Source organism: Panthera onca, chromosome B2 (genome assembly GCF_046562875.1).
Source record: "Panthera onca isolate mPanOnc1 chromosome B2, mPanOnc1 haplotype 2, whole genome shotgun sequence".
NCBI lineage: Eukaryota > Metazoa > Chordata > Mammalia > Carnivora > Felidae > Panthera > Panthera onca.
This window is the reverse complement of record NC_138343.1, coordinates 124812811-124837054: the sequence shown is the minus strand read 5'-3', so window position 1 is coordinate 124837054 and position 24244 is coordinate 124812811. Positions and strand designations below refer to the sequence as shown.

Sequence of the window (24244 nt, the reverse complement as noted above, 5' to 3'; positions counted from 1 at the left end):
CACAGTCGGCTCCGCCAGAACCCGCAGGGCTCGAGGGGAGCACTGCCGCCGCCGCCGCCGCCGCCGCCGAGCCCCGGGGCACCCCTCGGCGTCGGAGGCGCAGGCGGCCCCGGGTTCTCGGCCCGGGAGCGGCGCAGACCCCGGGCACGGGCCGCAGATCAGTCGTCGCCGCCGGGCGTGGGGACCGGGAAGGGACAGCCGCCGCGGGGCGGAGGGGCGGGGTGAGCACTTCCTGACTCTCGCATTGTCCACGCACCGCCCGCGCCGCCCCGGGCCCCGCCACCGCGCCTTCCCCGTCGGGGAGGAAGTTGGCGTTCGCCCCGCCAGCCCCGTCTTACCGTTCTTAGCGTCGCCCGCGGCAGCAGCCCCCGAGGCGGCCGCGGCGTTGGCGGCGCCAGTCCCCGCGCCTCCGGTGCCCGCCGCGCCCCCGGTGCCCGGCGCGCCCGCCGCCACCGCTCCGCAGCCGGCCGCCGCCGCCAGGCCCCCCCCGGCCGCCGCGCCCGCCGCGCCCGCCGCTGCCAGGGCCCCGGCTCCATTTTCCTGCTCGTCCCCGCTGCTGTTGGCGCGCTTGTTTTTGCGGCCGCCTTTGCTGCTTTTGGGGTTGGGCATCTCGCGAGCGTCCAGGTGCCCGGCGTCAAGGAAGGCGGCTCCCCGCCGCACGGCCGCTCCCGGCCCGCGCGGCGCCGGCTCCGGGAGGAAGAGAATGGAGGGCGCGGGCCGGCGGCTCCTTCGGCGCCCGTCTAGCCGCGCGGCCCGCGCCGCGCCATCCCGGCCGCCGCGCCCTCCCCGGCTTCCTGGAGCCGGCGCGCGGCCACCCGAGGCTCGCAGCCGCGCGAGCGCGGCGGGCTCGGGACCCGAGCGAGACGCTCCCGAGCCGGAGGGAAAAGGCGGGTCTCCGGCTTGTTTTGATTCGGCTTCGCTGACACGCTCTGGCCCCGCCCCCGCCCGTGACGACACTGGGGATTCGGCCTGGCCGCGCCCACCAGGTGACCTCAAGGCGGACCGGCCCGCCCGCGTGACGTCACGCCCCGCGCGAGCCGGCCACGTTCGAGTGACGTCATTCTGGCGCCCTCACCGCGGGCCTGCGAAGCTATTGGCCGTGCGCGAAGCCACCTTCCTGAAGTGGCCTCCTACACCAATCCGGTGGCATCTGGCGTAGTTATTCGGTGGCCTCCCGACCTTCATGTAATTGAGGCTTAGAACAATATGGTCCTGAAAAATAGGCGGGTGACTAGAAGAAGGGAAAACAAAGGATTTTGGATTAATAATCCATCAAAAGACCTTACCCTTCAAGAACAGTTTTAGGGGCAGTAATTACGGAAATAGGATCGAGGTCCCAGACAATGGGGATGAACAGCAGGGTCCCTGAATGAGAAGCCGGCACAGTGTAGTGATGAAAGTAATTCATACAAACAGGACCCACCATCCAGGGATAAAACTAAATGTTGCCTGTGACCACTAGGCAGGACCTGCTTGGGAGGAAACCCAATCCCTGTGGGCTGAGCTGTCCCAAAAGAGAGATAGCTGCATTGGAAGCAGGCTAAGATTAAAACGTGACGCCTCTGAAGAGAGGCAGTGACCGGAGAGCAGGAGACCCCTGGGAAGAGTTCTACATGGTTTCTCTTTTCTGCAACTTTATTCTGCCTTTTCACAGACCAGCTCCTTCCCATATCTCAGGTTCCAGATCAAACACACTTCCTTCAGGATGTTATAGTAGAGCTCCTACCTTCCGGGAGGAGCTGTGAGAAGTATCACTGATAATTTTTCTCATCCATCTCTCATTATGTTGACAACGTATACGTTTACTTGTTTCCTAGCTATCTCCTTCTCATTCTCGGGAAAGCTCCACAGGTAGTAGGTTTTATCCGTCTTGGGCACCTCAGGCAGCAGCTAGCATATATTTGTTGAATGTATCAATTAGGTTATTTTCCCCATGATCTATGGAAGAAAACTATTTTAGTTGACAATTTACAGTTTTCCCCTCCTCTAGTGTAAACTTTAATTAACCCAGCGCTTCAGTAAAGGCTCAGTGGCTGTGTTATAAAGCATAAAGGGACAGACAGGGATGTGCAGAGAACTCTCCCTCTCAGGCTCACCTAATGGAGAGATTCTGACTGGGAGCTCCCAGGTTCATAGGAGAGTCCACAGCAGAGCTTGGAGCTGCAGGGAGGAGCACTGGATACTCAGGGGTAATTGCTGGTTGGACTTTTCAGTAGGAAAATGATGAACCTTTTAATTCCCCAATACATATGGATAGTTACATTAGATAAATAAATATTTTGTGCCTATATTTTCACATCTATTTCTCCCCCACCCTGACATCTTCTAAGCACTAGAGGAACAGAGATTGAGTCTATCTTTCTAGCTAACTCGGCAGAGTCTAGCAAAAAACCTGACCCACAGTAAGTGGTGAAGAAAATCTGTTGAGTGGAGGTTGAGTAATGCGCTTTTCTCTGGCTACATTTTTCTGAACCTTGAAGTCTCAACCTAAACCATCCATTCTCTAGGAAGTCTACTCTGACAGCCCAAAGTGAGATTCACCCCTAAGTGCTCCCTGTTACCTTCCCTACCAAAACGCCATGCACACACGTATTGAAGATGCCTGTTTACTTGTCTCTTGCCTGGGCCCCCACTGGACTACCAGCTATGTGATGGCAGAAACTGTGTCTTAGTTTCTGCCTCACTGAATCCTTGTTGCCTAGCTCAGTGCATGGTATAGAGTATGTATATGAGAAGTGCATGAATAAATGAATGGACAAATGTTTTGAAGGTATATGAAGCAGGATTTGGTCACCACTTGGCCCCGGGAAGTCAAACAATACTGAAAACTGGAGGAAATGCTGACGGTGTGTAATTAGAGACTTCAGGGGGAGAATGGAGGAGCTGGGGATGAAGATAATGAGGTAATGTGGCCTATTCAGATTTAGCTTAATTTCATTACTGAGATCCCTCACTAGAGGTAGCTGAGACGTCTCACCTTGCCTTGGGCCTTTCTTTCTTTTTCTTCTTTTTTTTTTTTTGAGTGGTGAGAATGAAGAGTTTTTTTTTTTTTTAACATTTATTTATTATTGAGACACAGAGACAGACAGAGTATGAGCATGGGAGGGGCAGAGAGAGAGGGAGACACAGAATCGGAAGCAGGCTCCAGGCTCTGAGCTGTTAGCACAGAGCCCCACACAGGGCTCGAACTCACGGACCACGAGATCATGACCTGAGCCGAAGCCAGACGCTCAACCAACTGAGCCACCCAGGCGGCCCGAGAATGAAGAAATTTTATATTAGAATACCGGAAAATGGAGATAACTATTTTCTTGAATAAGCCCATTGCTGTCATGCCATATTGGATCAGAGTAAGTATGCCTGTACCCTGTAGACAGATGTTCATTCCAGCTGCCTCCCACCTCTAGATGAGACTTAAGAATTGGAAGCTTTCCCACAAAAAATGTCATAATTAACTCAAAGCACACAGCCATCCAACCAGGTGCTTTTCTTATTCATTGTGTGAGCCACCTCCTCCTCATTCAAACTAAAACAAAATCAAAAGGAGGAAGGAGAAGCTGGGCCACTTCTTCCATTCTTAACCATGCTCATCTGTTTTTAGCCTTAGTCAAATTTGATGCAGAGGCAACAGTAAAGGACTCCATTTCCTACTTCCAAACAACATGTGGGATTTCCTTGGAATCCTAGCCCTTTATCTTTCCCTTTTTACATGATTTTTGAAGAAGAGAGAAAGGGAGAAAGCCTGTCCAAAGAGCAAAAGATGGATGGTGGGTGACCCAGAGCCCTCCCCTCAGATGCTTCCAGAAGAAAATGTGAAGAGTTCTAGGAAACCATGGAAGCCTCTATGCTCTGTACATCCACACTTGGCTTCTGTTTAATTTCCATGATCAACCCATGTGTTCTGAAGTAAACTTTGAAAAAAAGTATACCTCTACCCAAGGTTTCCTTCCCCCAAACTTTATCACCCACTCCAAACCACATCTTTGCAAAATTGAATAAAACACAGCAACAATCCAGGTCATCAGAGGTAAACAATCGATAGCCTTGAGAAAAGGGACAAACTAATCTTCAGGACTGGATCAGAATAAATGGTCATTGTTTCAGTGTTCTTGTTCTGTTTGCGTTTTTGCTTGACCTGTGTGCCTGTCTTCTGAATTCTTGGGGTCAACTAAGTCCTTTGGGCTAGAATTGGCCTGATCTGCTAAAGTCACTTCAAGTAAATATACCTTGAACAATGCCTATTATCTCTATGGACCAGGGTTTTTTGTTTTTGTTTTTGTTTTTGTTTTGTTTTTTTCTAGAAATAGCCTCTCCTATGCCCAGAGGTTTACTTTGAGGAATAGTAATAGTTGTGATTACCAAGACTTTTAACAAAATGCAATACTAATGCAAATAATGACATGAATTATTAAATGCCATAGATCTGCTCTCCTATTAAACTGTTCCCAATTATCAATATTAACATTTTTCTCAAATGTGTATCCTCATAATCTGTTTCCAGGCCTTTATTTTGACTTTTACATTATTTCCATAACCTACAAAAGCAGTCATATAAAAGAAGAGAATTATCTCAGTGCCCCCTGAACTTGCTACCTACCACAGCCTCGGTGCCTTCTTTGCTCATACTGTTGTTCCAACTCAGCATCAACAGTGTCATGAACCCCAATAACCTAAATAGGACTCTCCTTTCAAGAGACACACCCATAATCTTTCCCAGGACAGACATCCCTGGACTCCTACCATTCAAGACTCGTTTACTTCCCACCTCTGTGCGCTCACCACCTGGCTTCCAAACTGTGGCTCATAGTCTCTTTGCAGGCTATGAGATCAGTTCGGAGGGTTCCTACCAGCATGTTTTGAAAACTGAAACAGAAGAGAAAATATCAATGCATTGCATATAGATATTAAGTATTGTTTTGTAAAACATACATACTATCTTTGTAAAATTTTGTTTACACACACACACACACACACACACACAGAGTCTTGTTGTATAGTCCATTTCTTATTGCGGTTGCAAGCCAAAAAAATCTGGAAGCCACTGACTATACCATACCACGAAGTATTGGATTTGCATGGGCTGTCTTTCCATGGTTTTCTCACCTCAGGAAGAGCATTTTCTCCCTCCAAGTATATATTAAATTCTGCAAAGGAAGGCATCATATCTTTTATCTTTTCTACGTCTTCCAATGAAGCTACCATTACAAGTGTTTTTGACTGCATGTTCCATACATATGTAAAAACAAACCAAACTTGCGAGACCTGGGTGGTTCAGTTGGTTGGGCATCAGGCTTCCGCTCAGGTCATGATCTCACGGTTCATGGGTTCATGCCCCACATCGGAATTCAGCACAAAGAGTGCTTCGGATCCTCTGTTCCCTTCTCTCTACACCTCCTTGCTTGCGCTTTTCCCAAAATAATAAATATTAAAAAAAAAATCAAAAACCTGAAATTCTATTGGGGGAGGGGTGGGCAACACAACAACAAACACAGAGGAAACAAATACAAATTAATCAACCGTTAACCTGAAAATTAAAAAAAATTTTAAAAGATGGGTAGGCTGCATTTTGTTTTGTTTTGTTTCCTCTGATTTTGGAGGGGGAATGGTGCCCTCAGATCCCCAGAAGGCAGAGGGGTAATGGAGGCTAAATTGTCAAAGAAGTCTTCACAGAGAAGCATGAAGATTAGTCTTTTAAAAGGGCTTGAAATCAGGGGCAACCTGCTGGCTCAGTTAGAAGAGTGTGCAACTCTTGATCTCAGGGGGTTGAGTTCGAGCCCCACGTTGGGTATAGGCATTACTAAAAATAAACAAACTTTAAAAATAAATAAAAAATAAAAGGAAATGAAAGCAAGAATGAGTACAGAATCTACAGAGGGAAGAGAGGAGGCCGTAGGGACTCTGGTGTTTGTTTGGTCAAGTTGGGAAACAGATCACAATGGACACACAGCTGTTTGCAGTCCAGGCCTTGATAACTGATACAGAAGTTAGAACGCACCATCCTGCTCTCCCTTTCGTGCTTTCTTTTTTCTAATAGTATTTAATTACTATGGCACATAGTGTTTACTTATATTACTGTATGGTATATTTCATTTTTATGTTTATTTACTTTGTGTACTTTCTGTTTTTCCTCTCTGGAATGGAGGTTTCAAGAGAGTGAAGGTTTCTCTGTTGAATCCTCAGCGCCTAAATCAGCACCTAGCATAAAATAAGACCTTAACACATAGTTGTGGAATTAAAGAACATGTAAAAGAACATCTAAAAGAAATAACCCAAACCAGATCTGACCTCAAAAAAAAAAAAAAAAAGAAAGAAAACAAAACAAAAGAGCCATCTAAGCCCACATTGCTATGCTCTTGGTAGACATAACATCCTTCCCAGCTGGCTAGCATATTTAAACCAAAACTGGGGGCTCTGTTTGAGGCCAGCTTTTACAGCAGGGGGCCATGGCATAGCAATATCTTCCTCAGCAATTGCAATGACCAGGCAACTATCAATTTCTATACCTTGTATTTCTGACATCTCCTCTAGACATAGCACTGAAAATTCAAAGACTTGTATCACCTAGATTTCATCTTCCGGATCCCCTGTGTTTCTTCCCAGTGAAATCAGTATTTTTCTAGGCTGCCATTCTAAAGCACGATTTAACCACGGTGCTTTAGTCCTTCTTTCGGCCGTCTGCAAGTTTGCCTTAGATAACGCAACACTGGCCTTCTCTAAAAGCCTCCTTTAATTCTACACTAGTTATCTATTGCTGCCTAAACAAATTACCCTACGGTCTAGCAGCTCAGAACAGCACACATGTATTATCTCACAATTTCTGTGTCAGGAATGTAGGCATGGCTTAGCTGGGTCCTCAGGCTCAGGATCTCTCTTAAGACTGCAGTCATGTTGAAACTCAACTGGGGAAGGACCCATTTCCCAACCCCGTCCTGAGGTTGTTGACAGCATTCAGTTCCTAAAGGTAGCTGGCCAGAGGCCTCCCTCAGTTCCTTATCATATGAGCCTCTGCATAGAGCAGCTGGCTTCATCCAAGTGAGCAAGTGAGGCAGGAAGAGAAGGGCAAGCAAGACAGAAGCCAGTCTTTTTTGTAACCTAATCTCAGAAGCAAAAAGCAAGTCACCCGGTTCGGCCCAAGCTCAACAGGAGGAGATTTTACAAGGGCATAAATACCAGGGGATAAGGATCGCTGAAATTCATCTTAGAAGCTGCCTACCACAAGTAAGTTAATATATTGCTTCTAATCCAAATTCTAATTCCAAAGGGCTTCAATTTTAGCTTATAAGACAAGGGTGGATTGTGGTAATCATTTCATAATATATACATGTATCAAAATACAGGTGTTTGTACATTGTAAATATATACAATTTTTATTTGCCAATAAGACAAGGAGAGTGAGAAAAGGTATGAACTTATTCTGGTTCTTCCTTTCTAAATTACTGTTTTGACTAATTAATCTTTGGTGATCTTGGATGATTCAATTTCATGAATCTAAAATAACTTATGCAAAATGATCTTTGTTTAAACTGTTTCAGTCCTCTGTATTGAAAACACTGTTCATGTTTAGAAAGAACCCAACAGTATAGTGCATTCTTGGACTGAGGGCCTGCTTCAAGGATACCTACTTTTTTAAGTGCTAAGGCTACGCTATACCTCTTTGTTGAGTTAATTTTGATTGAGCTTGAATAGAATTCTTTCAAGATTCCTCCTCCTGCTTTATCTCCACTTACAAACAAGTTCTACCCAGAGTGCCCTAAAGAACACGAGTTACATAAGACATGCTTCTATTACTGAGGCTGAATAAGTCTAGGAAACACTGTATATTTTATTAATCATGAGACACATTACTATACCAAAGACCCTAAAAAGTCCAGCAGTAAAGAAACCTACTTACTCTCAGCTTAAAATTTCCCAAGCTTATACAACCCATAAATCCTCTTACGTGTAACACCCATTAACATCTTGTGAAACTAGAGTTATGCTAAATACTTTTTTGGGAAATAACGCCTTAGAGCAAAAAGTACCTACTTCTATCTTTAGCATTCAGGTGAGTTAATGCAGTGGCAAAAATTCAAGGGAAAAGATAGACATTGGATCCTTCTTGTAAGCAACCAATTCTTTAGAAAATATCTTGCAAAATACCTACAATCTCCAATACTTATAATGATATATATAAAGTCCTTAAGTACTAATGTAAAACAGTTGAACATTCACCATACTGCTTCCATTTTCAGAAACATCAATGTTTTATTGTTCCATTGAAGAACAAAAATTAATATCAACAACTAAGGACTACTTTTTTTTTTTGACAGAAAGACCTCATTACCAATACTTTAACCAGAAGCAACCTCCAACTTCTGTTCATAATCGTTGATGTAATAAATACTATAGAACCTAGAAATATATTGTTTTGTACCCTCTAAATATGATGTGGTTCTTTCCTTTACCATCACGTGAATAATCATTTTCGCCTTCGGCCTAGTAATTTTGATTGATCTTCAATAGAATTCTCTCTCAAGATTTCCCTTCCTTCTGCAGAATATTCACACTGACCCCTTGAATGCAATATGGTACTGCACAGATTAAAGATGGCCACAAGTTCGCGACTCCTCTTTCCAAGAAGAGGTGGAGTCTATTTTCCCTCCCTTTGAACCTGATCTAGGCTTGGGACTTGCTTTGATCAACTAGAAATACAGCAAGAGTCACGGGTCACGTTGCTCTGGTTCCCATCCTGTTAGCTTTTGCTCTTACTCTCTTAAAGCCAGCCACCATGCTGTGGAGGGCCTTGAGCTAGACCGTGGAAGGATGACCGGCCGTACAGAGACGGTGACAAAGCCTCTCCCCTTGATCAAGCTTGAGTCAGCCTCCTCTGGGTCCTCTGTTTGAAGAGGCCCTAACCCTGGGCTCTGTCCTGGGTCTGTTCACTCCACTTTTAGCAAAAATCCTGCTGAGTCAGTCTGTTGAAAATATCACCCTCAATACCTTATCACCCTGGCCTGCCTTTGGCAAGAATCGCATCAAGTCAGTTTGGCCAAGAGCTTCCTAACCCAGATATTTCCTGACATTTCCTCTTGGTGATTTTTCATCCACTGACCCCCAACCCTGTTCCTTGGCTATACATTCCTGCCTTTCCTTATTGTATTCAGAATTGAGCCTAATCTCTATCCTTTACTATAAATTGGACTGGTCCCCCTGGATAAAGTCTGTCTTGCCATCCTTAACAAGCATGGTAAATAAATTTCTCTAACAAAGGATCCTCGTCACCTGGAAGATGAGAAGTGTCAGCCTAAAATTGTCAGGAGGCAATAATTAAGCCAGAGCATTTATTTGGGATCAAAGAATTGCAATTCAAGGTGCACAGATTTGGGTGGCAAACCAAATAGTTTGGAGCAAAATTATTTTTGGAAGCAAAAGTCAGGAATTTTTAAAGCAAAAAGGGAATGCTTGTATACATCTTTTTTTTTTTTTTTTTTTTTTTTTTAATGCTTATTTATTTTGAGAGGGGAGGCAGGGGAGAGGAAGGGGCAGAGGGAGAGAGAATCTCAAGCAGGCTCCACGCTGTCAGTGCAGAGGCTGATGGAGGGCTCCATCTCACAAATGGGGTGATAGTGACCTGAGCCAAAACCAACTGACTGACCCCATAGGCACCACTACAAAGAATTTTTGATTGGTGTTCACAGCAAAAAGCTCATCTTCACTGAATATAATCTGTTGCTAAGGCTCTCACTAAGCAAAGTCTGTTACTGTAGCAAGTTGCAGATGTTCTGACTGGGCCCTTGGATTATTTGTGGTTCAGCCCAGTTCAGAAGTTCATTGTTCCACCAGTGACGACATGCATGAGGTCCACCCCCTTAATAGCCTCCTAGCTCCATTTTAAAATCCCTTGACGTAAGTGACTCCATTCAATTTGATAATTCACAGGAGTCATCTTTGATGTTTCAGCCTCAGCCAAGCTCCTAGCTCAGTGGTTCTTAGTCTGGGCTATTTTATCCACAGGGACACTTTTTGGTTGTCACTACTGGCATCTAATAGGTAGAGAGGCCAAGAACGCTGCTAAAATCCTACAACGTGCAGGACAGCCTCCACAACAAATAATTATCTAGCCCCGAATGTAGTGAGAAGGTTGAGATATCCTATTCTCGTTGAATGCAGCCGTATGGGTCATCATGTCTTCACGGCGTCGAGCAGATCACCCAGATGAGCCCAGTCAATGCACAGAATTGTGAGAAATACATGGCTGCCATTTTGAGGAACTATTGGGACAGTTTCAACGGTATGTTATTGTTCAACCACTCAGGGGGCCTGGAGGGAGGGACCGTGTGGTCTAAATGCTCCTACCGTAGCCAATTTTAGGCTACCAAGATGAGCCACTGACCTCAATGCTGGAAAGGTGGATGCAGTCGGCTCTGTGAGCCAGTGGCACTGTGATAGAAAACTGAGGCAACATCCTGTGTACAATGTCTCTTTTTTTTTCTGTGTACAGTATCCTTTTATGTCTGAATTCTAGGCATGGGCATTTCCTGTGTTCACTTGCCCGCACAGTCGGGTCTCTCTACTCGTATACGGTGGTCACATTTCTGTTGGAAGCTTCCCCTTTAAACGCCAACCCACTGGTTCTGTCGTCTTTCTGGCTTGTACCATTTTTTGCACCACGAAAATTGTCGAATTGGGTTTAGCCAAGAGGCTGCCACAGAGGATCACAGGGTGGACCCCACTCCAACACAGTCCCACTGCATTCTCAAATTTGTGGTTACTGAGGTGAATGGTCTGATTTAGGATAAAACGTTGGCCTCATTTCTTTGTGAAATGAGACGTCTAAACAACAGGTGAAGGGGGCTAGGCAAAGTGGAACATGAGTAGCAAGGGGACCACGCATGTCAGGTTTGGGCCCGCACTGGAGCACACTTCTGTTCAGAAAATACCTTTGGCTTCCGGATAGAGGCAATTTCTTCTAGCACATAAGCCCAAAATATTCTTTGTTATATGCTAGAGCAGCCATTTCTGAGGTTTTAGGGCAGACGCTGGATTTAGGTTCTATTAAAACTTATTATCGTTTTGTGGTTAAGAGAGATTATTCATGCAGCCCAACTTCCTGGGCTTCGGTTTTGGCTTACAAGTTGTATGATCTTGGGCAACATATTTGTGAAATAAGGGTAATAATCGTATCTATTTCAGAGTTAAGATAGACAGTGTCTGGGTAGTGCCTAGTACGTGGTAAGCTCTCAATAAGCAGTCGGTATTATTATATGCACAGGAGCATTTGAAGTTTGTAATCGGGGTTGCTGTTTAACTTCATAAATGCTAACAGTTCCCCGTCTCCACTGTAAACAAGTTTGTTGTTGTTTTTTTCTAAAAGCAGGGCTGGTTCTAGGTCAAGGATAAACTGCTTTCAGCACACTTTTGTCTCACCCAAGAACAAACCACACCCTACTTCCTGTTGCGTGCAAATACGGGTACCTTTAAAGGGACAGTCAAACCCACGCAGGATGCTACAGATTGCCACAGGGCGCACTCTGGCGTACGCAGCTGGAAGCCCGGATGATGCTTTGCCCGAGAATTTGAAGTTGATTTGTGCGGACAGAAGTTATTGCAAGTTACTAAATTTAAAAATGATACGATGGGGGCGCCTGGGTGGCTCAGTCGCTTAAGCCTCCAGCTTCAGCTCAAGTCATGATCTTACAGTCCCTGAGTTTGAGCCCCGCATCAGGGCTGTGCCCTGATGCTGTGCTGACAGCTCAGAGCCTGGAACCTGCTTCGGATCCTGTGTCTTCCTCTCTCTCTTTCCCTTCCCCACGCACATTCTGTCTCTCCCTCTCCCTCTTTCTCTCTCTCTCTCGAAAATAAATAATAAACATTAAAAACTTAAATAAAAACTGAAAAGATAAAAATGATGCGATGAAAACAGTATTTTTGAAAGAATAATCTAATAATCTTTGATTTTAAAGAAAAGCAGGAGCGCCTGGGTGGCTCAGTCGGTTGAGCCTCTCACTTGGGCTCAGGTCATGATCTTGCACTTGCTGAGTTTGAGCCCCACGTCGGGCTCTGTGCTGACAGCTCAGAGCCTGGAGCCTGTTTCAGATTCTGTGTCTCCTTCTCTCTCTGCCCCTCTGCCTCTCACGCTCTCGCTGTCTCTCTCAAAAATAAACATTAAAAAAAAAATTTTAAAGAAAAGCAACCTCATCACCTTATTCCATGTAGATGGATACCATAAATTTCAACTCACAAATAAGTTGTGAGCATCTTCTAATTCTGAGGAAACCCCATCAGGGTAAAAGAAAACCCAATATTTATTATGTTGGTTTGTTTGCTTTAAAAAAACACACAAAATTAAGTTACTATTCCTCAAGGCTTGTCAGAGAACCTGAGGGGCTCAGTTGGTTTGAGCATCCGACGCTTGATTTGGGGTCAGGTCATGATCTCACGGTTTGTGAGATCAAGACTTGTGTCTGGCTCTGTGATGATAACACAGAGCCTGTGTGGGATTCTCCCCCTCGCCCTCTCTCTCTGCCCCTCCTCCTCCTTCTTCTCTCTCTCTCTTTCTCTCTCTCAAAATAAATAAATAAATAAGTAAACTAAAAAAAAAAAAAAAAAGCCTTGGAAGTTCCAGGTAAAACTGAGCATTTTGTCATTAAACAATGTTATCCAGTGGTCTGGAAGTCTGTTATGCCAGCTCTGGATTAGGTCAACAATCCTGAGTTCATCGGTTTCCGAAGACGTTTTTAGGTTCCAGGCTGAGATAAAAGAAGGGCCAGACAGGGGGGCCTGCTCGACATTCTGTCTCTCAGCCTCTCTCTCTGCCCCTCCCCCCATTTCTCTCTCTCAAATAAATAAATAAACTTTAAAAAAAAAGAACAAGAAAAAAAATCAATGAAAAAAACAATGAAGGGCCAAACATTTTCTGCAAAACATTCTAGATGACTGTGTTTCCTCATGTAGTATCCAGAGAAGTAGATTTAACTCAACATGTATTTCTGTAGTAGCAATTTTGTGCAATGCTCTGTAATAGATGAACAGCAAACATCTTTCTTTCTCCTTAGTTTACAGGCCACAAAAATGTCATGACCACAGCATCAACAGGTTGAAAAGAAGGAACTTTTTATTCAATCTGTCTTTTCCTCCTTGATTCACATAAGGAACATCTTCCACCTTCTGGTCTGTAGGTGACAATTGGATTCATAATCCTTTCCTTTAAATTGTCATTGTTCAGGGGTGCCCTGGGTGGCTCAGTGGGTTAAGTGTCCGACTCAGGCTCAGGTCATGATCTCACCGTTCGTGAGTTCGAGCCCCACATCAGGCTCTGAGCCTGGAGCCTGCTTCAGATTCTGTGTCTCCCTCTCTCTCCTCTCTTCCCCTGCTCACATTCTGTCTCTCTCTCAAAAATAAATAAACATTAAAAAAAAACTAAAATAAATAAATAGTCATTGTTCAAATTACCAGATGAGCCTTATAATGGCAACTTTGTTTGATTTATTCTCAAAAATATTTACTGGGCATATAATGAAGTTCTATGCCAGATCCAAATGCAAAGCAACGGAAAACGATCCCCATCCACTCCCGAAGAGCTCACAGCCTGGTGAGAGAAAGATGCAGATATGTCTTTATTTTCATGATTTTCTTCCACAGGACTTACAGAGAACAAAGAAATGTGCAATACAAGAAAATAAAGCATATCAGAAGCAATGAGAAAGATAAGGCAGAAGGAAAGCAATGATGGGATCATACAATAGAGGTAGGCTAATGTCCAGAATAAATACAATGAAGGCCTACATGTATTTGCCAAAGATCCACCAGGAGTTTGGCTCTAAGCTTTTTAGCAATCTCTGTGAAAAGAGAAATATGATCAGTTACACAATCTACAGCTCCCACCAGCTACCAGCAGACCAATTGCTCTGGAAAAACATAAATGGTGCTGATATAAGTCCCAAACAAGCCCTCAAGATCCTGCAAATGCAATGCTATGCAGTACACAGAAGAATATCCTCAATAATAGCCTTATACCCAATGGAGTGGAGCTATTTCTTACAGCACATCAAAGTCCAGGCTGATGGCTTATCATCAAAGTTCAGTTTAGTAAAAGTAATTTTATAGGAGTTCACTCAAGCAGAAAATCATTATAACATGATAGGTGCAGTAATAGAAATATGCACAAAGTGCTGTGGGAGAGCAGAGGGACACAAGTGCAATCGCATTATTCAAGGTTGGAGCAGACATCATCATCAAGGAAAGATTCTGGAAGCTTCTATTCAATTTCCAAAGGAAATCCACAGGTTTTGCTGCAAGAGCCTAACTTTCTTAGAACATCAATTTTTTTTTTAATTTTCTTTTTAATGTTCCTTCATTTTTGAGAGAGAGAGAGAGAGAGAGAGAGAGAGAGTGCAAGCAGGGGAGGGCAGAGACAGGAGGAGACACAGAATCTGAAGCAGGCTCCAGGCTCTGAGCTGTCAGCACAGAGCCTGACGCGGGGCTCGAACTCCCAGATCATGAGATCATGACCTGAGCTGAAGTCAGACACTTACCCGACTGAGCCACCCAGGCACCCCTTAATACATCAATTTTTATTACGGATGGAATATTGTGTTATTGTTTTATAATGTTTTTTAAAGTTTCTTTATTTTGAGAGAGAGAGTGAATGTGCACATGAGCAGGGGAGGGGCACAGAGAGAGGGAGAGGGAGAGGGAGAATCCCAAGCAGGCTCTATGCTGTCAGCGTGAGATCGTGAAAATCAAGAATCAGACCCTTAACCGACTGAGCCACCCAGGTACCCTGGATAGAACATTGTTTTTTCTTTCTTTTTTTTTTTTAAGTTTTTTCTTTTTATGTATTTTGACAGAGAGATAGCAAGAGGGGGAGTGGAAGAGAGAGAGGGAGACAATCCCAAGCTGATAGCAAGGAGCCAAATGTGAGGCTCGAACTCATAACTGTGAGATCATGACCTGAGGCCAAGTCAAGAGTCTGACACCTAACCGACTGAGCCATCCGGGAGCCCCAGAACATTGTTTTAAAAGGGCTTTGTTGGGACGCCTGGGTGGCTCAGTCAGTTAAGTTTCCAACTTCGGTTCATGAATTCGAGCCCCACATTGGACTCTGCACTGACACTGTGGAGTTGCTTGGGATTCTCTCTCCCTCTCTCTCTCTGTGCCCCTTCCCCACCTGCACAGGTGCACACGTGCTCTCTCTGTCTCTCTCAAAATAAATAAATAAACTTAAAAAAAACAACAGGGCTCTCTCATCACAGCAAAATTCAAGTTAAGAAGTCAAAACATACCTTTAATGGAAAAATTCTCATTTTCTTTGTAATTTACATATCTTGGATCACCCTTATTATTAAATTTTTTTTAACGTTTTATTTATTTTTGAGACAGAGAGAGACAGAGCATGAACGGGGGAGGGGCAGAGAGAGAGGGAGACACAGAATCGGAAGCAGGCTCCAGGCTCTGAGCTGTCAGCCCAGAGCCTGATGCGGGGCTCGAACTCACGGACCGCGAGATCGTGACCTGAGCTGAAGTCGGCCGCTTAACCGACTGAGCCACCCAGGCGCCCCATCACCCTTATTATTAAATACAGTGAATAATAAATTAAGAAAGTAGACCATACCTACCTGAAGGCTGGGTGCTCAAAGAATCAGTGAAAGTTTAGAGTTATGTCAAGTTTTAAGTAAGCTCCCTCAGAAATCCAAGACCACAGAACAAAAGGAATTTTGAGGGGGATTAGTTCTGGTTCCATGTTAAACTGCATTTCTAATAAATGACATGGTCAAGAGTTGTATTTCTCCTGAACACTAGAAAAAGAGTGAACAGAGAAGGAAATTCTCAACATAAAATAATCCACATATTTGACATCAAAGAAAAAGTCTTGGATTTCCAATCCATCCAATAAAAGGAGGTGACAAGATTTGTCTTGAAGGGAAAGAAAGGCAGGAAGAATGCAAAATGCTTCTATGGTTGATTTAAGGAAGATAGTATTTTTCCTCAGGGTTCAGCCAAGTATGAGAGAAGTAGCATTTCCTGGCTTCTTTATACTGTGACTTAGCTTCCTCATCAACAGGTACAGAGCAGGCTCCATGGACCATGCAGGTGAGTGGCAGACAAAGTCTCCTCCGTAGCACGATGGTTGGGACTGACACCAAATAACGAAGGATAATGATAAATCTCCACAGACAAAAATGCTCAAAACGAGAAGGACTGGCACAGATGTGAAATCAGGGGCGATCCTCTTTGACCACCACTGGTCAGAGAGCACGCGGAAACATTGGTCTCGACTTCTCTATCTCTGAGCATATATGATTGGTCGCTGAGATTACAAAATGGGTATTTAAAATCTTTCCCCGGCAGTGCTTTAGATACTAGGCTTGATAACATTTTTGTGTGTGACAGAAATAAAATTTGAGTGTTTAAAACCCATCTGCCATCCTGTAAAGGGTATGGATCTTTCAGTTTAAGGATCTCGTTTGCTGAGCACAAATGAAGTCATCTTCAGAATTAGACTCCTGAAGACTGTATGAAGTGATGGGTGAGGAGGAGTTGAGGTGAGGTTCATCGCTGTGTATCAGAGTATGATAGGAAAAGACAGGGCAGAAGAGGCAGAGAGGGAAAGGATAGGACCTCAGGTCCCAGGGTGGGGAAAAACACCTATTTGGGAACAATGCTGGGAGTGTCGGACCACAGCAAGCCCCCTCAGGCATCAGGTTCCTCTGAAGAATGTAACAGACCCCACCTACTCCCCCTCAGATTTCCCCTCAGGAATTTTACAAAAGACCTAAGTGTGCCCACACACCACCCCTCCTATGATGGAAACGAGCCTATCAGGAATGGACAACCCAGCACCTAGAACCATCAAGCCAATAAGGGCAGAACCTGAGAAGGAACAAGGGGGAAGGGAGAGGGGAGGGCTGATCAGAACCTTGTAAAACGAGGACCCTTGCCTAGAGTCGTGGGTATTCACCTTCGAATGTCCCCTCTCTGTAAAGAGAGCTTTCCTATTATACTTCCTTTCTGATCTTATACTCTAATAAACTTTGGCCTGCTGCTTAATTTGTGTCTACCTCTTCATTCTTTGAGGCAGCGAGACAACGAATCCCGAGTATTGTGGTAAAAAAAATCCTGCAACAAGAGAGTGGAGAGTAAGTGCACAGGGGACCGAGAAGGGGAGAAGGCAAGGGGTGCCTGGGTGACTCAACCCGTTAAGCATCCAGACTCTTGGTTTTGCCTCGGGTCATGATCTCATGTCCTTGGGGTCGAGCCCTACATTGGTCTCTGTGCTGACGGTGAGGAGCCTGCTTTGGATTCTCTCTCTCTCTCTCTCTCTCTCTCTCTCTCTCTCTCTCTCTCTCCCTTTCTCTCTCTGCCCCTCCACCACATGCACGTGTTCTCTCTCTCAAAATAAATAAACATAAAAAAATAGATTACAAATGAAATACAGTAGGAATGGAACACTATAGCAGTTTTGATGGGTTTTCCACAGTAATACACAGCTGTGCAAAGCACTTTGACCTATTTGTCCAAGGATGGCCAAATCCAACCTCCAAATTGGACATTATATGAAAGGGAAGGAGGAGGAAAGACCGGGAGGAGGAGACTCATGAACTGGGTGGGTGGGGAGAGGGTGCTATTTGAAGAAGATATCTGGGAGAGGAGACCCACCTCATAAAATAAAATGTCTTGGGCTGTAAATACCTTCCACCCGCCCCCGTCTCCACATACTCTCTTTCACACACACACACACACACACACACACACACACACACAAAACCACATGGAAAAGACCAACCTGTCAACACTGGTTGATGGGGTGGATTTTCTTTGGTGGAATCAACAGTAGTGTTCAATCCTACTTCCCAGCTGGAGAGGAGCGAGAACAGAGGCTGCCATGAGAGAACAGGCACATTCATCCGCTCTGTTTTCCCAACTCTGTGAGGAAGCAGTCCAAGTAATTAAAAGGCTGAAGGTATCTTTGTCTCCACCTCATTTTGCTCACATTATCTGTTGAGTTTCGAGACCCTGTGGATTCTGCCTCCACGTTCTCTCAGAAGTAGACCCCCTCCATCCTATTCCACGACTGGCTGCTTTCCCTGCACGACCTTCCCCATTTGCTGGCAGAACCCAATCTCTCCCACCCCTCAACGTGCGTCACACTTTACTGCACCTTCCCAGCTGAGCCCATTCTAACTTGTATTTGAATGTTTTACAAAGCTGCTATATCCCTGAGAGTGGCAGCAGCTGGAAGGGAGGGGGGGCAACTTTCTCCTCAACTCTGCAGATGTGACAAGGCCTTATGCACAAAGTGTTGAGGAAATCTTGGTAAAAGCAAAGAGAGAAGAAGAAAGGGCAGGAAAAGGGAACCAGAAGAAACTAGGAAGGGAAGGGAAGAGATTAGGAAGGGGAGGGGAGGGGAGGGGAGGGGAGGGGAGGGGAGGGGAGGGGAGGGGAGGGGAGGGAAGGGAAAGGAAAAGAAGGAAGTAGAAGAAATCCTCTAGCATTTTTAATTGGGTATATAACAGATCTGCAGTACAAGTATAATTTTATTGACTTTTTTTTCTTTTTTTCGCAACCAGATCCTTATTTTACTTGGAATGGGTATCTTAGCTGTACCATCTAAGAACTTCAGTCACATAGCATTTATACAGATTCAAATTCCAGTGTTTAGCCCCGTATTTTTCTCTTATTCAAACACCTCTCCTATTTTATTTTTCTTTAGAGGCAATGTTCTGTATCCTTAAGATAATAGAAGAGTGGACTAAATAGTTTGGAGGTTATTCAAAATAATTTTATTTTCCTGTGTACTTCATTTATCCTTTCCGAGTATCTGAGGGGGTTCAATGGAGGCTAGCATATCATGCATTTCTAAGATAATGATTTTTCTCATTTCTGTGGCTCCGAAAAATCTGACAAGACCCTCTGCAGCTGCTCTGGTTCTAGCCTGGAGTGCGACCATGGTCGGGTGCAAGGACAATGGCAATCTATTAATATCCCCCAGGCCAGCTGTTATCCCCACATGTGCAACGCCCAGGCACTGGGGAAGAAGACTCAATTTTGTCTGCAGCCTCCCCTTTTTGGGAAGGAATAAACTTTGCTATCGGCTTTGGAAGAGTTTATAAAGAGTTAAGGAAATAAATTGTGTTTTATGCAATACATTTCTCACGCAAAGCACCAATGAGGGACCCCTTTTATCTATCCTCATGTCTTAAGTAGGTACAAAGAACAGGACTTCAGGCTCCGTAGGTTGTTGGTGAACCGATCTATGTGATTTCACTGGAGTCTGCAATGAAAATCAATCTGCCGTGAAAGCGCCCTGTAATTGGGTATAATGGACATAATGAATAGGTAAGACATAAACACATTGAAGAACACATTGGCAAAGTAAGACATAAGAGGGACCAGGGAATACATGTGAAAGGAATTCAGGACAACAAAGCTGGGTGATATTTTAATTTTTAAAAGTACTAATATAGTTGTCTAAGGAACCTGTTAAAAAGAAAATCACAGGCCCAAAATGGCACCTCTTAGGCCCAGTCTAAACCAGGGCGTAATACCTAATTGCAGTTTCAACCTGCCCCTGAAACGTAGTCTTAACTTGTCACTCAGGAATTTTCTGATCAACACCAGTGAGATAATCTGTCACATGGGTCCTCTCCATCCCCCAGAGGAAGATAGGGTAAGCCAACTAACAAGACCCCCTGTCCTTTCCCTTAAGGTAGCCTTACCTGGAACGGTCTTTGTTTCACTTTTGCTAATAATGTTTTGCTCCACTCTCCTTCCTATAAAAAATCTTGCATTTTGTACAACTCCTTAGAGCTCCCCTCTGCTTGCTAGATAGGATGCTGCCCAAACCATCAAATGCTTAATAAAGCCAGTTAAATCTTCAAATTTGCTCAGTTGAAGTTTTGTTCTTTAACGAACCCCAATATAGCTTGAGAAGGCTCAGCTTACAAATAGGCCATACTCTTCATCATCTCACTTTGAAGTTAGTGCCTTTATCCATAAATACTTGATCGTCTAAAATCAGAAAGGTGGCAGAAACCAGTTTTCTGTGTCAGATTTACTTCCAAGTCATATAATCTTATGTTGGGAAGAGACCTTGTAATCAATCCAGCCTCCTCCTGAGCCCTGGAGCCCCAGAATGGCTTCCAAAACATCTTGAGCAGATGAGCATTTAGGCTTAGCTTGAATTCTTCCCATGACCCTGAGCTAAGCCCTCTGGAAGGCAGCCTTCTACATTATTGGACATTTTTAGTTCCCAGACAGTTCTCAGGTGAATATTTCACCTCTATAATTTCTATTCATGGATCATGGTTTTGTAATCTGGAGGATGCTAGTTTATAATTTGTAGAGAAGCCATTAGGTAGACAGAGTGACAATCTAAGATGTCCTAGGTCCAAAGAGCAGAGAATTTAAAAAGCTGGAATAAGGGACTGTTAAAAAATAAAACTCAAATGAGTAAATGTTAAGATCTAATTGGCTTTATTAAGTAACTCATGAATTGGGAAGCACCCCATTTAACAAGGAGAGGGGAGCTCCAAGGAGTTATACAAAATGGAAAGTTTTGATAAGAAAGAGGAACAGAAGTTATTAGCAAAAGAAAAGAAAGGATTACAGGCAAGGTCACCTTCTTTTAGGGGGAGGGGGTTGGGGTCTTATCATGCAGATGACCTCATCTTCCCTTGAATAGAGAGGGCCCCGGTGACAGATTACCTCATTAGTGCTGGGGGGAGGGGTGTGCGGATTTCAGACTGATTGGATTAAAATTTCACTCCTTGAAGAGTCTGAAATTGAAATTAAGTCTTGGTTTTCTGTCTGGAGGGCAAGTGACTCCACCTTGAGCCTGTCATTTTCTTTTTAATAATACATAATTTTATATCCAACAACATTCTTTTTTGGATCAAGATAAATAGCATAACTCATTATTCTAACTTACCTGCGAGGTATAATCAAAGAGTCGGTATACATAGCTAAGATTTAAAGGTACGTCACCACTAAGTACAATGCAATACTTTTTCTAACTAGACTCAACTGTCATCATTCCATTTCTCCTGTGGTTCTAATTTCAGTAACCTCCTCAGCCTGCGAGCAAGCAGGTTAAAGGCTTTGGGAGTAGGAGACATAGGGAAATAATTTTTCCAAGAATTTGTTCCCTGAAAATATTGGGGGATGGCATTTCTTTCTGTTATTTCTTAGCCCAATAAACTTGATGTTGCAATTGTCCCTTATAATCAGAGGCCTGGGAAGATGTCTGCATTGTTCTAGGCTGGTGTGGAACTTCTGACTTTGCAAACAACACTCTGACACTATACCACTTCCTCTTAGTTCTGAGGTTAAAAGCAAGTGCTTGCCCTAGACAGTCTAGTTAAGATCTTATCTTCTCTTGTTTTTCTTTCTCTGATAGGCTACCCTGGTACTTCTCCTAGGCAGAATAGAAAAGTGCTTTGAGATCTGCTTTCCTTGAGGCTCCAACTGGAAGACCATCAGAAACCTGCCCTGCATTAGTCTCCTGGGGCCTGGGAGCCCCCAATGCGAGTGCATTCCTAACTTTCCTTCCTCATGTCTGGTGGACAACTCACCATGTTCTCCACCTGCTTTGAGTTTGTTCACTTCAAATAATTAGTTCTTTTGTTTTCCTTTCTCTAAACAAATTTTAAAACCGATATATTTTTAAATAGAGATTAGTTCTCTCATAGGCTACCAGTATACTAAATGCCCTTAGAACAACGATGGAGCTTATATTTCATTCACATGCTTCAAAGAATAGAGCAGAATTGAGGCCAGCAATGAACCATAGGAAGCAGTCCAGATACATTTTTTTTAATCCAACTGGCAAAATTAAACGAGATTATGCTGGGAATCTGAGATATTTAGAGAACTGACAGAATAGAGAAATACCTATTCAAATGCAAAATAATTAATTCTTTTTCTCTTTTAAGGTCAGTGAAGGAAGGTTCTTGCAATTTTTACAACCATTAAAAGAAATCAAACTATGTATCACCGACGCTCATAAATACTTCTCCAGTGTAAGCCTCAAAACAAGTCCCGGGGGCATTATCTTTCACATTTTTACAAGTAAGAAAATGGCCTTGGGGTACCTGGGTGGCTCACTCCGTTAAGTGTCTGACTCTTGATCTTGGCTCTGGTCATGATCTCAAGGTTTGTGAGTTTGAGCCCCACGTGGGGCTCTGCACCGGTGGCGTGGAGCCTGCTTGAGATTCTGTCTCTCCTTCTCTCTGTCCCTCCTCCTTGCGCACATACTCTATCTCTCTCTCTCTCTCAAAATAAAGAAATAAACTGAAAGAAAAAAAGAAAGAAAGAAAGAAAGAAAGAAAGAAAGAAAGAAAGAAAAATAGCTTAGATAGGAATAGCTGAGACACGCCCATCATCCTAAGGGCCAGACTTGAAGAGTCTCCTGACTTCAGCGCCCAGGCACATCCAGTATAGCACAGCTATTCTGGGGATCTGTGAACATACTTTGGCCTGCTATTCCACATAAAAGAGACCGTTGCATTTGCTTTCTAAACAGTTCTCTCCAAACGTCTTCATCCTACTAAGTCTTTAAATTTTTCAAATGGTTCTCCATGCATCCTTTGCAGGAGATTTCCAAAAATAAAGTCAAAGAGAGGACCTCTAAGATATGTTTTACCTTTAAAACTCTTGATTCTATGCAATTTACACTTTAAAGGGCAGAGAAAAACAGAGACTTAACTACAGACATATTAGGGTACATGAGAGTCCTGCTTTGTGTAAGGCACAGGTTTTGTTGATGAGAGAGCATAAGGCAAGCTGAGAGCAAAGCACAAGCTGAGAGCAAAGCACAAGCTGACAACGCCCCCTACCTCCAAGGTGTGACAAAGGAAAGGGAGAGAAAACCAATGGTTAATGGACAGGGATCACAGTCATGCAGGACGTGAGCCTCCATCAGTTTATAAATATCTTAGTAAGTTACAAGAAAAAGGCAATCTTATCAATAACCTAATTTCCAAAAACCTATAGACTCAGTTTCCTGGAGCCCCTAATACCACCCTCTCCTCCATAGTGATGTGGGAACAAAGGCAAGAAGGAAATGGTCGGTAAAATTAAATTTTCTTATAACCTGCAGCCTATTGACATACTCTAGGAAAATACAGAGTATAACATTTTTCCAGGAACCTCCTACTGTCTTAATGATAATGCTTTGCTAGAGGGAAAAACAACCTTAGCTTGCCAGTAGCTAAGCCTCCAATAATCTTAGTCTTTATCATATGGAAATCCCTTTAAGAAACTCCCTGTTGGGGGCGCCTGGGTGGCTCAGTCAGTTAAGTGTCCAACTTCAGCTCAGGTCATGATCTCACAGCTTGTGAGTTGGAACCCCGCGTTGGGCTCTATGCTGACCGCTCAGAGGCTGGAGCCTGCTTCAGAGTCTGTGTCTCCCTCTCTCTCTGCCCCTCCCCTGCTCACGCCCTGTCTCTCTCTCTCTCTCTCTCTCAAAAATAAATAAACATTAAAAAAATTTTTTTACAAGGGAATACAAGCAAAAATGAACTATTGGGACCTCACCAAGATAAAAAGCTTCTACACTGCAAAGGAAACAATCAACAAAACTAAAAGGCAACCAATGGAATGGGAAAAGATATTTGCAAATGACATAACAGATAAAGGGCTAGTATCCAAAATCTATGAAGAACTCACCAAACTCCACACCCAAAAAAACAAATAATCCAGTAAAGAAATGGGTTGAAGACACGAATAGATATTTTTTCAAACATATCCAGTTGACCAACAGACAGACACATGAAATGATGCTCAACGTCGCTCTTCATCAGGGAAATACAAATCAAAACCACACTGAGATACCACCTCACACCAGTCAGAGTGGCTAAAATGAACAAATCAGGAGACTATAGGTGTTGGTGAGGATGTGGAGAAATGGGAACCCTCTTGCACTGTTGGTGGGAATGCAAACTGGTACAGCCGCTCTGGAAAACAATGTGGAATTTCCTCAAAAAATTAAAAATAGAACTACCCTGTGACCCAGCAATAGCACTGCTAGGAATTTACCCAAGGGATACGGGAGCGCTGATGCATAGGGGCACTTGTACTCCAATGTTTATATCAGTGCTTTCAGCAATAGCCTGATATGCCCCGATTTGAGAGACCCCCCCGAAAACAAACCACCAGAGTCCAGAGTCAAAACCAAGCGGCAAGGGTCGTTTATTGCAGGTTTGAACCCGGTCCTCCACGCACTCTTTGCCGGTGACACTAAGGGGCCCCGAGTGAGGATCTTACA

General features: G+C 43.9%; 1 protein-coding gene across 10 annotated transcripts in view; it reads right to left on the bottom strand.

Annotated features, from left to right (window-relative positions):
* The window catches only part of HECA (HECA ribonucleoprotein granule regulator), a 195770-nt gene extending 194850 nt beyond the window's left edge, over positions 1–920 (bottom strand). For 5 of the 10 annotated variants that reach the window (XR_013555783.2, XR_014137726.1, XR_013555784.2 and 2 more), the window contains exon 1: positions 339–919. Coding sequence is in view for 7 of the 10 variants with exons in the window: in XM_078447386.2 (XP_078303512.1) it covers positions 339–609 (271 nt within the window). In the remaining 3 variants the exon portion in view is untranslated. Of the gene's footprint in view, positions 1–338 lie in introns of all 10 variants that reach the window. The other 5 variants (XM_078447385.2, XM_078447383.2, XM_078447384.2 and 2 more) reach the window with 2 other exon arrangements.
* Positions 921–24244: the final 23324 nt, after the last annotated feature.